The 13,927-nt window shown below is 45.8% G+C and overlaps 1 protein-coding gene across 7 annotated transcripts in view; it reads left to right on the forward strand.

Moving 5' to 3' along the window:
* Positions 1-8,059: 8,059 nt before the first annotated feature.
* Positions 8,060-13,927, forward strand: part of Mtmr14 (myotubularin related protein 14) — a 43,817-nt gene continuing 37,949 nt past the window's right edge. For 3 of the 7 annotated variants that reach the window (XM_052174508.1, XM_052174510.1, XM_052174509.1), the window contains exons 1-2: positions 8,061-8,336; positions 10,661-10,809. In XM_052174508.1, the coding sequence (XP_052030468.1) occupies positions 8,181-8,336; positions 10,661-10,809 (305 nt within the window). In that variant the 5' untranslated portion in view covers positions 8,061-8,180. Of the gene's footprint in view, positions 8,337-10,660; positions 10,810-10,884; positions 10,904-13,476; positions 13,526-13,927 lie in introns of those variants that run through there. The other 4 variants (XM_052174511.1, XM_052174514.1, XM_052174512.1 and 1 more) reach the window with 4 other exon arrangements.

Consider the following 13,927-nt stretch of genomic DNA (forward strand, 5'->3'; position numbering starts at 1 on the left):
CAGGACAAGATTCAAATACATCCCACCCACTAAAAATCTGCCCATTTTTTTAAACTTTCTTTTCTCACACATTACATCCCTACCACAGGTTCCCCTCTACTCCTCCTAGTCCCTCCTCCCCTGCCTTCTTCCTCTGATCAACTCTTACTTAAAAACTCTGCTTACCTTAAAAAAAAAAAAAAAAAAAAAAAAAAGGCCTCAGAAGGATATCCTCTGAGCATGGCCTTAAATGGCCTTAACAGATACAAGAAGACTGGGCAATTACACTGCCAAAAACAGGGTAAATAAAGGGGGAGATGCCAAGTTTTTACATATTTCAGAGTGGTCAAATAGTTGATAAGAAATTGGGTTTTTAATGGTGAGTGTGTGTGTGTGTGTGTGTGTGTGTAGTTGAGGTGTAGGGGCGTGTCTGTGTGTTTGTGTCTGTGTCTCTGTGTGTGTAAATGGAGTTGAAGTATGTGCGTGCATGAGTGTGTGTGCATACATGTACCCTGATTCATGTGTGGAGGTAAGAGAACAGTTTTATAGAGATGGTTCTCTCCTCTTCATCCATCCTTGTTCAGGTTTCAGCGATTAAGTGACTGGTCGCCAGGCTTTCCCAGCAAGCACTTTTACCCCTGACCCATCTCACTGCCTCCTCTCACCCCTTCCCAGAGTTGCTCTTTTAAAGTTGACTCCTGTTAGTAAAGATACAAACATGATTAGAATGTCACAATTTTGACAGAGGTAGGCTGTATTGATGGCAGCTACTGGACTGGGAAGATGGCTAAGCAGTTAAGAGCACTTTCTGCTTTTCCAGAGGACCTAAGTTTGGTTCCCAGCACCCATGTCAGGGCACCACAACCACCTGTAACTCAACTCCAGGGGATCTAGCACCCTTTGCTGGCCTCTGAGTACAATGCACTCATGTACGTAATACACACAGAGGCATACATGGACACATCATTAAAAATAAAATAACTCTTGAAAAAAGCTGATAAACAAGAGATAATATAAATAAGGGTCAGATAAAAGCAAAAGACAGATTTATGCAGGTGCAGAATGGACTGGAAACTTGAAAAATGCAGGCTCAGTCACACAGAACCAGCAATCTCACCCTGGGCCAGGATCTTGGAGTCCTGTAACGAGGAACAGCTTCTTCGAATGTTTGGCACTTTGGAGGCAGTTGGAAAAGACTGAGGCAAGTCTAGCATTCTAAATCTGACCCACACCTGCTTTAGGGAGCTCTAGATCCTTGTGCTTACAGAGAAGTACTTGGAAAACTAGGGATGTTAAATGCAGAGGGTTGACTCTTCAAAAGATGTATAACCTGTTTCCTTCCCAGGAGGCTGGAAATGTATGTGGTTAGTAGCCTGGTGATCTCTGTGCTGTCTACAGGGCCAGGCCACACCTGGCTCCCCCAGACTCTTATGTTTATCTCAGTCTTCCTCCTTGCATCCTTATCTTGGGCATTTCTTCTCAATTAATAGAACCCATCTTCATGGAAGAGGTTGTTTGTACTCTGTAAAACATTTCATGTGAACACAGCTTAAGCTTTGTTTTACACACAAATTATCATCAGAAAACTTTCCCCTAAATCGTGCTGTGCTTAAATAGGCCTAAATAAATGGCCTGGTGTCAGATTCTAGAAGTTTGAGCCAGCACCAGCTACTGAGTTATGTTGACAGAACTTTCCTCCTTGCCGCATGCAGATCTTTACTCTGCTGGCCAGGGTGTTTGCAGCATGGTGGTTGTAAATTTTATGAATCCATTAGAATGATCGGGTCAGAAGGCAAACTGGAAATCTAGTACTTTTCAAACCTTGCAAAACAGTCTCAGATTCCCTCTGGTTCCCTCTGCTCCCTCTGGTGAATTCAGTTCCCCCAGATGATGTCTGTGTAGCAGTTTACCTCTGTCAGTAAAATCTCTAAGAGTATGTTGACCAGTCTGCAACCATTTTGACTTTTAAAAAAAAACATTTTTTAAAACCTCCATGGTGGCCCATGCCTTTAATCTTAGCCCCGGTGGAGGCAGAGGTAGGAAGATCTCTGTGAGTTCGAGGCCAGCCTTGCCTAACATAGTGAGTTCCAGGACAGCCAGAGCTGTATAGTGAGACCCTGTCTCAAAAAAAAAAACAAAACCAAAAAGATACATTTTTCCACTAATTTAGTTGTGTGTGTGCCCTGGTGCATGTGGAGGTCAGAGGACAACTTTATTGAAGGTAGTTCTCTTCTTCTACTATGTGACAGGTCCTGGGATCAACCTTGGGTCAGCAGACTTGGTGGCAAGCAACTTTGCCTGCAATCTTGCCAGTCTCATTTTGTCTTTCCTGTTAATAGCAGTGTGCTAAGAGTGGAGAGCTTTGAAAGGGCTGCATCGGACTAAGAGCCCCTGATTCTTGGGATCAACAGCAGAGACAGAGGGTAAGGCGGCTGACGGATGCCTTACAGTTGTGAAACCCTGGCCCAGGGTACTGGACCATGTGCCGCCCCTTTAGAGAAAACATTTGCTTATGGACTCTACAAAGGATAGAGAAACACCCAAAATGGTATCACGGAAGTCTCACACACACAGGAAGGGAGGGAGATGGGGGGGTGGGGGGGGAAAGAGGTTAGGAATGTAGTTCATTTGATAAGTTTTTGCCTAGCATTCACAGGACCCTGGGTTTGATCCCCTCCTAAAAGCATGATAGTGCGTGCCTACAACTCCAGCACACAGCAGGTAAAGGTGGGAGGGACAGAAGTTCAAGGTTATCTGTTGTTGGGTACTGAGGGAGTTGACTCTAACCTGGAGTACAGGAGACTCAAGAGAAACAATGAAGCAAAGCAAACAGAAACACCCAAAACTGAAAGAAAAGGAGAATGTTTGGAAATGGAGTTAGAAATTTGGGCGATGCCTTGAATGCAGGTTTGAACATAGTTTGGATATTCTATTTTTCCATAAAGTAGTTTGCTATGTAGCTAAAACTAGCCTGAAACTCTCAATCCTTCTGCTTCAGTGTCTTGAGCACTGAGAGCCCAAGTGCACACCTGCAGAACACCTTAATTACACCTGTGGTACACCTGAATTACACCTGTGGTACACCTGAATTACACCTGTGGTACACCTTAATTACACCTGTGGTACACCTGAATTACACCTGTGGTACACCTGAATTACACCTGTGGTACACCTGAATTACATCTGTGGTATACCTGAATTACACCTGTGGTACACCTGAATTACACCTGTGTTACAGGTGCACACCATCACACTCATCTCTAGGTTTTATCGTTACCTTTTGTTTAAGTTTTGCACTAAAAAAATTTTTGAGAGGAGACAGTTTCAGTGATTCCACCTGTAATCCCAGGTCCTGGGAGGCCAAGGCAGTGGAATCAGCTCAAGATTAAGGCCAACCTGAGCTACAGAGTAAGACCATGTCTCAAACACAACAACAGAAATCAATAATGTTTTCCAGGATACAGGTTTATTAAGCAAAAATGATCCTCTTTTCCTTAGTATCCACAGCAGATGTACTTCTAAACAACTTTGGACTTCTTGTAAGCCCTAAGGACACAGCACACCCTCAATAGATATCTGTAGTTTCCCCCTCTTGTAAGCCTTGAAGGTCAGACAGAATATGTCAGTCTTAGAATGGCTTCTGTGCAGAGTCGCAGATGCAGGTGGAGGTAGGCTCGGAGGTACTGGCCACTCTCAGTAAAAATACCTGAGATTAACCACGCATTTATATAGCCAAGACTGCAAGGTGCTCAAGGCTTGAAGGCCATAATATTGTCTGTGCTTCCAGGTGCAGCATCTTTCTCAGCTGCTATCACTCCTCCCTTAAGGAATTTGTGATTGTCAACCTAGCTCTTCCTGGGCACCAATACAGTGCCTGATACAACAGTGTACTGGTTAGTTTTGTGTGTCAACTTGACACAGGCTGGAGTTATCACAGAGAAAGGAGCTTCAGTTGGGGAAGTGCCTTCATGAGATCCAGTTGTGGGGCATTTTCTCAATTAGTGATCAAGTGGGGAGGGCCCCTTGTGGGTGGTACCACCTTTGGGCTGGTGCTCTTGGGTTCTATAAAAGAGCAGGCTGAGCAAGCCAGGGAAAGCAAGCCAGTAAGAAACATCCCTCCATGGCTTCTGCATCAGCTCCTGCTTCCTGACCTGCTTGAGTTCCACTCCTGACTTCCTTTAGTGATGAACTGCAACGTGGAAGTGTAAGCTCAATAAACCCTTTCCTCCCCAATTTGCTTCTTGGTCATATTTGTGCAGGAATAGAAACCCTGACTAAGACAAACAGGCCAAGGCTGGAGAGGAAATACTTGAATTTAGTTTTAAGAGAGTCTCCTTCTGTAGCCAAGGCTGGAGTCAAACTGAAAGCAATCCTACTGCCTCAGTTTCTCAAGGGTTGGAACTATATGTGAGACTATGCACTTTACCTTATTTGAATTTTAATGCGCAGGGCCCATGCAAAGACATTTATGTCCATGGGTGATCATTTAAAAAACAGATCATCCCTGACTTAGAACAAAGGTGATACTTTTTCAATATGTTTCTTTGAATCTATTAGGTATTCTTCTAAAAAAACATGTTAAAACTTTTGCTTTAAAGTACCACTAAAATAAAAGGGTTTATTGAGCTGCTCGGATCTAGCTTCAGAGAGAACCAGGTCCTGGGACAGATTTTTACAATTCACTGCAGTTGGGATAGATAGGAAATTGGGAGATGCTGTGGGCACAGGAATGGTAGTATACCTTGGGAGGGGGGGTGCGCTGTAGCTCAGTGGGCAGAACGTCCGCGCCTACTGTGCAGGAACAAGAACTGAGGTACAGTATTGCCTAAGGGGCACAGCAGCCTGTAATCCCAGATCTCAGGAAGTGGAGACCAGAAGGCCAGGAGCTCAAGGTTACCAAGTTTGATATGTATGAGACCCGATTTCAAAAATACCTTTAAGTCAGCCGGGCGGTGGTGGCACACGCCTATAATCCCAGCACTCTGGGAGGCAGAGGCAGGCAGATTTCTGAGTTTGAGGCCAGCCTGGTCTACAGAGTGAGTTCCAGGACAGCCAGGGCTACACAGAGAAACCCTGTCTCAAAAAAACCAAATCCAAAAAACCTAAAAAAAAAAAAAAAAGAAAGAAAGAAAAAGAAAAAATACCTTTAAGTCTTTAAGTCAATTTTAGAAAACAGTGGGGAACCAGACATGGTAGCCCCTGAATGCTAGCCCGAAACTCCCCGGGTATGCCAGGCAGGCCTTAACTCTCAATCCCTTGCTTCAGCCTCCTGAATGCTGAAGAGAGAGGCATAGACTATCCTGGACTACATAGTGAATCCCAGCCAGGCCAGCCTGGGGATATGAGGTGAGTCTGGGCCCATGATCCCCAAAGAAACAAAACAAAATGAAGAACAGGGAGGAAGAGGAAAGGAAACTGGGCAAAAGATGTTTACAAGCACCCAAGGGAGACTATTCAAATCAGCAATAAATATGGAAAAGGTGATCAGCTTCATTAATCAGGGATATGCAAATTCAAGCCAAAATTAACTCTGCCTAAGAAGCCAGATGCAGGAGAGGACACGTTGTTTGATTCCATTTATAGGAATGTCTAGTGACAGAAAGCAAAGCCGTGGCCGTCTGGGGTGGGGCTGAGTGAACCCAGCCCGCAGAGGACTAGGGTGCTTTCTGAGGTGATAGAAATGCTCAACATCTTGGGATGAGAATTTTTTACCTTGTCAACAGTCACAATTAAAGTGGGTGTATTCATAAATATGTATTCTATATTTCAGCTTGATAAATAAGCTTGATTTTTTGGCCAGATTCAGTTCTTACCTAGAGCTCTGAGGCTCTCGTGGAGCCGCAGAGCCTGTTGCCAGTCTAGGTAATATAGTGACGTTCTGTTACCAAAATTAAAAGAGGAGCTATGTGGAGCTCAGCTGGTGCAGGGCTTGCCTGTCTTACTCAAGCCTTAGGTTTGATTCACAAAGGTCTTGAGCACTGCTAAACCAGGCATGTAGATACATGCTTGTATCTACTGGAGGGGTAGAGGCAGAGAAGTGTAAGGTGATCCTCAGCTACACAGGGGCCGTGGGCCATCCTGGGCTACTTAAGACCCTGTGGGATGGAAGCAGGGTGGGAGGGAGGATGGTTGCATTGTTTTTAAAAACTCAATAATATATCACTAGTAGATAGTGATATCACTAGTAGATAGGCTGGTGAGATATCAGGTATGTATTTACCAAAAATATCTACAAAACAGATGTTTTTGAGAGTGAGCCGTCCACGGTAGGAGCACAGCTGGTCTTGATCGCTCTTTTATCTTTTCCTCAGGTTTCCGAAGGCTTCACTCTCAGGTGTAGGCCATTGCCGTTGACTAGAAAAATCTTAAAGACATTGTTCTACTTTTGTTGCTATGATAAAAACCAAAGCAACCTGAGAAGACATTTATTGGACTCACACCGTACTGTCACAATCAGCAATGAGGACTATCAGGCAGGACAGGCACTCAAGCAAGAACCTGGAGGCAGGAACTGAAGAAGAGGCCATGGAGAAATAAACACTGCGGTCAGGTTTGTTCCCCTGAGGCTTACTCAGCCTGCTTTCTTCTACAACCTAGGGCTGCCTCTCCAAAGTCAACACCTCCCTCTGGGTCAATTAGCAATCAAGAAAATGCCCACAGACCTGCCCAGAGGCCAATCTGCTGGAGGCAATTACTAGAATTGAAGATTCCTTTTCCCAAGTTGGGAAGCAAGAGTAATTCTCAGTTTAGAAGACAATGACTAAATAATAAAAACAAAATGCATATTTGGATTCTACTTGACCATCGTGCCCAAAAGGGAAAACTAATTTACAGTATTAGAACTCAGGACAAGGGCCTGGGCAGTGGTGGCGCATGCCTGTAATCCCAGCACTTGGGAGGCAGAGGCAAGAGGATTTCTGAGTTCAAGGCCAGCCTGGTCTACAGAGTGAGTTCCAGGACAGTCAGGGCTACACAGAGAAACCCTGTCTCGAAAAAAACAAACCATTAAAAAAAAAAGAGAGAGAGAGAGAGAACTCTGGACAGAGATCACCTAGTTGAGTATGAGGAGTGACTGACAATCAGCAGGGGTTGTGGTTTGTGTTTCTCTTAGATTTCTTTACAAATCTAAGAAAATGAATACTTTAATTAAGACACTACGTTAACTATGTTTTGATAACATTAATTTCATTTTGAGCGTTTTCTTAAAACAAAAGTTAACCGAGTGGCTGGCTGCCATGCACCTTTGACAACTGACTGATGGTCAAACCTCAGATATACAGTATTCTAAACATTGATACTTGAGAATAGACAGCACACACACACATCTTCTGAGACTAACAATTCCAGGGATTTTTGGACTGACATTTGAGATTCTCTGCACTGGGAAAGTGAAGGCAGGTGAGTCAGGAGTTCAAGGCCAGTCTTGGCTATACCACAAATAATTTCCTACAACAAACAATAGCCCAATACACAAATAAGATAATTCCCTAGACAGGGAAGGACTGAGCAGGAGACTGGCATGTGTTGATTAATGATGAAAGCAGCTAATAGAAAAATGAAGGATCATTACTCTATTATCTACAGTTCTTTAAACATTTAAAATGTTTTTTAAGGTGTGGTTTAGGTTAGTCTCAAACTCCTGATTCTCATGCTTCATCCTCTGGCGTTTGCCTACTGATACCAGCTCTAAAATTTCTTTAAAATAAATAGGATGATGGACCACGCTATATTGGCAGGGACATGCATAAAAGCAGTGGAAGAGAAGTGTTGTTTGAAACGTTGACTCTTGCAATTCTTGCAGCGCTCATCTGGCTGCCAGCACTAACTCAGGCCTCCGCCGGTTCCGTCCTCTCGTCTCTCCGGTGGTTCCCGCCGTCCCCCTCCCTCCCCACCCCCCCGCGCGCAGCCGCAGTGGTTCAGCCCGGCTTCCCCCGGGGAAACCCCTTGGGCGGAGCGCGGCCCCCGCCGTGAGGCCACTTGGATCCCTCCGCGTCAGGGATGGGCCGTGGACCTGTGGGCAGGGCACGGACTCCGAACTCTGATTGGCCGCGGCAGGAGTAAACATCCGGAGAGGTGGGGCGGGGCCGGAAGTGGAAGAAGAAGGCGGCGGCTGAGTCGGTTCAGGAGGTTTTAGAGCCGGAGTCGGAGCTTCAGGTGCCATGGGTTGGGTGAAGGCGCCCTGAGGGGACTCGAGGCTGTGCATGGCGGGTGCTCGGGCCGCCGCCGCCGCCTCGGCGGGCTCCACCGCCTCTTCGGGCAGCCCGCAGCCTCAGGAGCCGGGGCTCTGGGAGCTGCTGGAGGAGTTCTCCCGGACTCAGTACCGTGCCAAGGACAGCGGCGGGAAGAGCGGCTCTAAGGTGAGCCCCAGGGGTGCAACGACCTGAACTGGTCCCTGGCATGAGTTACTGAGGGAAGACTGGTTAGGGATGGGAGGAGAGCTGGAACGAGACTTCCTTGGGGAGGCACAGGAGAGGAACTTACCCAGGATGTGGAATCCGAGAGTAAAGATCCGGCTTAACACCAAAGAGGAGGACCGAGGCTCTTTGTGGGGTTTTTTTTTGGGGGGGGGGGGGTTGCTTTAAACAGGGGTTTGGAGGTCAAGGGTCGGAGTTGTGGGCCAGGTGCAAAGGTTAGACAATAGGAACTAGAGAAGATTGCTACCCTTCGTGAGCCTAGGAGGGGTTACTAACAGGTTCAAAACAAAACAACCCCCCCCCAAATCCAAGTAAAAATGGAGAAGAGATTCCTCTGGACCAGATATCAGAGTAGGAGCCTGGAGTAGTGTGGCATTATGGAGCCCAAAGAACAGCGGAGTGTGTCACCTCCTTATAAGGTGCCAGCATGACTTAGGCCCTTCCCTTTCCTTTCCTGTAGAGCAAGAAGAGAACCCACACTCTCTTTCTGTTCCTTTTATCAGAAAGAAGTCTCTTTCCATTGTCCCCCCTACCCTGGGGAATTTCCCTCTCTCTCTAATCACCTTTCTGAAAAGAAAACTTCTGGTCTGGTGGAGGCTGACCTCAGCACTGGTAGACCCTACCCTTTCTCTTTCCCAGGGTGGTATCACACATTGCACTTGGTCTCTATCCTGGGCCATAAAACTGGTCTGTCCCCAGAGGTTACTTAGGGGTTGAGACATGCTCTAGGGGGCATCTCCTATTAATCTCTGAGGTAACCTAAGAAAGACCAGTAACGGAGTACAATCGCACCAGATAACCAAGTACCTTTCAGATTATAATTGTCATCTTTTGGAGCTCTTGTAAAACACAAAGATTTCTGGTCTTAGATTCTCTTAAATCACAATTTCTGGGAAGGCAGACACTAGAATTGGTAATGTGTATTTATTCAGCTAAGCCTTAAATTCATTATGTATCCAAACCAAGGCCAGTCATGCACTCCTGATCCTCCTGTGTCCACTTCCTAGGTGATGGGGTTGCAGGTATTTACCCTCTTGCTTGGTTTATGTGGTGCTGGAGACTGAACACAGGATTTTATGCATGCCAGGCCAGCACTCTACCGGCTGAGATACATCACCAACCTTGTGTGTTCTGAGGCATGGTTTTTGGTCTGTGGCCCTGGCTTGGCTTCCCAGTCATTACCCCAGGATGGCGTGTAACTAGCAATCCTCCTGCCTCAGCCTCCCAAGTACTACATAAACATGTGAGCTTACCACCCCTGACTTCAATGGGGGAATCTTTGGAGTGGTTATAGGAGTTTCGTGATTTTGATGGATCTCACTTCCCGCTTAACGTCTGTGAAGATTAGGGTTTTACAAGTCAAACCTTACTCTCGCCATGGCTGGTCTTCATACTTCTCCAGGCTTCATGATCTCTTGTAAAGTTCTTGATGTGTTACAGGCCGTAAGCTTTTCTTCCAGTGGGCTTTTCACTGAACTGTGAACAAAAGGATTAATTTTAGAAGGGAGCCTTGTCTCAGTTTTATAAGCAGATGGTATGTAAAGAGACAACTGTCTGCAGCTTTTATTGATTTTGCTGACTAGAGCTTCTTTATTTTTTTGTAGGCATTGTTGAGACATGGTCTTGAGATACAGTCATTCATATATATATATATGTGTATATATATATAATATATATATATATATTATATATATATCAGCATCCTCCTGCCTCAACATCCCATGTACTAAGATTGTAGGTGTGCACCATGGTGCCCAGCTGACTGGAGCTTCAAATACTAATCTGGGGCTGTAGAAAAGGAAAAAAAAATCCGGTGTTAAAGGAACATAATATATTGATGCTACAATAGTTACCTAAAGCGGGAGTTACTGTTGCCTTGGTTTTTGGAACAAGGTCTCACTCTGTAGTCCTGCCTGGCTGTGGATTCTTAACCCTCCTGCTTCAGCCTTCAGCTGGGCTAACAGGTATGCGCCCCACATCTACAAACAGTTCTCACATCTTATGGATGGTAGACTCTCTACAAAGTGACTACACAGTCTTATGTGCAGGGTGGATGACAGGCTTGGGTACTGTCTGAAGCATACCACGTGTGAGTTAATATAGAAGAGCCTGTGGCCCAGCATCCTGTTTCTTCACAACCTTGAATGATAATCACAAAAGTGCTTGTCACTTACTCCCAGTGGCCTCTTTGGATCATGGGCCACTTAACGCTCCCGACCTCAGAACCCAAGAATTCTCTTCAGGCTCAAGTCTCCTTCTCTATGCAGGTTGAACGCATTGAGAAGAGATGTCTGGAGCTATTTGGCCGTGACTACTGTTTCAGCGTGATTCCAAATGTGAATGGTGATATCTGCGGTCACTACCCCCGCCACATCGTATTCCTGGAGTATGAGAGTTCTGAGAAAGAGAAAGACACGTGAGCATCCTGTGACTAGTGTGCATGTCGGGTAGACCTCAGAGGCTCATCCCCAGGGTCAGCAGACTGGGCAGGGCATGCGCACTTTCCCCAGGTGGGGTTCGTTCCTGGCATCTTTATTTACTTAAGGTTTTGAGTTTTATTGGCCAAGTAGTACAGCTTAAGATGAGAAGTGGAGAGTCCCAGCCCTGCGGCTCTCTTTCACCCCTGTGTTTGACTTCATTGACCTAAGACAACAGACATACTTCACCTTCTGAGCAACTTCAGTGCCATCTTTGTCTGTCTTTAGTAGGTGTGGTTAGAAGGAATGATGACATATCGCTGTAGGCAATAAAATACCTCATATTTTATTGAGGTAGGGTATCATGCAGCCTGAGTTGGCCATGCACTCACTTTGTTGCCAGAGGAATGATCTTTAATTTCTGATCCTCCTGCCTCCACCTGCTAAGTGCTGGGGTTACAGGCTTGTACCACCATACCCAGCTTTCAAGACAGGCTTAGGAGTGTTTCCCATGTGTGTCTCTCAAGAACTAGGCCTACAGTCAAACTGCTTGAGTTAGCATCCTGCTTGTCCATTTTCTGACTCTATAACTAAGGCTATGCAAGTTATTCATTCTCTTTGTCCTTAGTTCTTCTTTGGTAATTCCCGGCCTCCTCATAATTAAGGCTTATAAGGAGTAATTAAAATTCTAGAAAGGTGGCTTGTGCAGTTATTGTGCTAACGCAAGCCTGATGTGTTTGTTGTACAAATTAAAAATAAGAGCTACCATGTACACTGAGGTCTGTCCCAGGTGTCAGCGCTCTTCATAGAGTAACAGTTCACAGCGGAGCAGACTGGAAGCCCTGATACGGGACTGTCTCATCAGATAGTGAAGGGCTGTGGTTCTTTGGCACGGATAATTATTCACAACACTGAGGCTCCGTGTCTACTCCTAGTTCTTCCCTTACGTTCCCTACTTGCTGTCTAAAGAACGTTCCAGGAGCTGCTGGATCAGTGTTGCCCTGTAAATGAGGATGATGGCTAAGCTCCTACTGCTCAGAGGAAAGCCATTGTCTCCACTGAGGGAAGCGTGGACTCTTGGGCTTTAGAGCCATGGGTCAAAATCACAGCATACCAAGATGCCTAAGTGATTTCTGTGTGGGAAGAGCTAAGAAGTGCCCCTGTAGGCAAACCTAGAGGACGGTCGATCCTCCCTGGCGGTGCATTTGAGATGACTCCGTGATGGAGAGCCTGTGTACCAGTGTTTCCCCAAAGTTCTCAGGGCCAACTTTGAGTAGGCCTTCCTTGCCTTGCCCTGCCTTCCTTGCCCTCCTTGCCTTGCCTTGCCCTGCCCTGCCCGGTCTTATACTCCTTTCTCCTTCCTTCCCTTCACACGCCTTCCTCTCCCTTTCCTTTCTTCCTCATGTTTGGTTTGGTTTGGGTTTTTTGTTTGTTTGCTTTGAGACTAGGTTTCACGTTGTAGTCCTGGCTGGTCTTTATCAACTCTGCCTCAGCCTCCCATGTGCTGAGGTACAGGTGTGAGCCACCATGCTCAACTCCGTGCAGCACTGATCATTGCCAAGGAGTGTGGCCTTCTGGAACGTGTGGGGGTAGTGCTTTACACCAGTAACACTGCACAAATGAACACTGTGGACTCCAGGATCCCCCCCTTTGGACCTTCTAAAGCAATTTCCACATTCTGCATTCTCAGACCTCCTTAGATGCCTTGTATTCTATGCCAGATGTGGGGAGACACGGTTTACAAGCAGACGAACAGCATGATCAGAGGAGTTGAAGACTGAAGCCTGTATTTCCTTAGATGTGAAGGGATAGATAGAAGAGTAGCATCTCTTGAACAGTTACTCTTCTGAGAAGATCCCAGGACTGCTCTCACATCCTCCCCAAGCATTTCTAGGGCTGAAGGGCTCTGCTTCCTTAAAGTACCTTTCTTAGTTCTTCTCTAACTTCCCTTCCAAGGGTAGGGAAACAGCCTTCTATAGTCCTGTAAGCTACAGTCAGGCTGTAACCGGCTCTCACTTTCTCTGTCACTTGCTACCAACATTGTCATCTATGTAACCAAGGCTGTCCTTGAACTCATGAACCTTCTGCTTACATCACCCAAGAGGTAGAGTTAGAAGTGTCTTGCCCAACCTTTTTCCCCCTTTTTACTCTTGTGAGTGCTGTGACTGCCCTCTGATAGCATTCATGTGAGTGAACCACCAAGAGAACTTGTTAACTGCAGAATCTAATTCACTACCTCAGAGGTAGGACCAAGATTGAGCATTCTCTAATTAGCTCTCAGTTATGGTTGGTTGCTTGTCCTGAAAGACACATGTTCAGTGCTTATTCATTCTAGCATTAAAGAGAAGACTTTCTAGGGGCTATAGCTCAGTTGCTAGAGTGCTTTTATTTGGCATACATGAAGCCCCTGGGTTAAATCCTTAGCACTATATAAGCAGCCCATTGTGGTCCATGCTTGTAATCCCAGGAGAATGGACTGCATGATTCTTAGCTACAAGGTAAGTCTGATACAAGCCTGGACTGTATGAGATCCTGTGTTGAGGGGGGAGAGGAGTGATCATTTGATTGCTCTCTAATTAATCAGTCTTGAATTAGGATTTCACACACTTGTCCTGCATGCCACCTATGAAAAATATAGTATCATCCTTATTCTGCAGAGAGAAAAGCTGAAGCCCAGGAAGGCGATTTCACTTTACCCAAGAGCCAGTAAGCAGAGTGAGTCCTCTCTGTCCACTTGTCTGCCTTTTCTTTACTGCCACCTTGTCCATGAGGATCTCACTTTTAAGGAAAAGAATGCTATGTTACCCATGAAGAGTTTTGTTAATTGTGTGCGTGTGCGTGTGCATGTGTGTGCGTGTGTGTGTGTGTGTGTGTGTGTGTGTGTGTGAGAGAGAGAGAGAGAGAGAGAGAGAGAGAGAGAGAGAGAGAGAATGCGAATCTCAGGGCCTTGAACAGTTTTTAAAGTGTGTGTGTTTGTGTATTGGTACCTAAGTCTAGGTACCAATGGAGGCTGGAGACACTCTGTCCTGCTGGAGCTGGAGTTGCAGCTGGTTGTGAACTTCCTAGTATGGATGCTAGGAACAGAACTTAGGGTTTTTTATATAGCCCTGTCTGTCT

Source organism: Apodemus sylvaticus, chromosome 2 (assembly GCF_947179515.1).
Source record: "Apodemus sylvaticus chromosome 2, mApoSyl1.1, whole genome shotgun sequence".
In the NCBI taxonomy this organism is placed as follows: Eukaryota; Metazoa; Chordata; class Mammalia; order Rodentia; family Muridae; genus Apodemus; species Apodemus sylvaticus.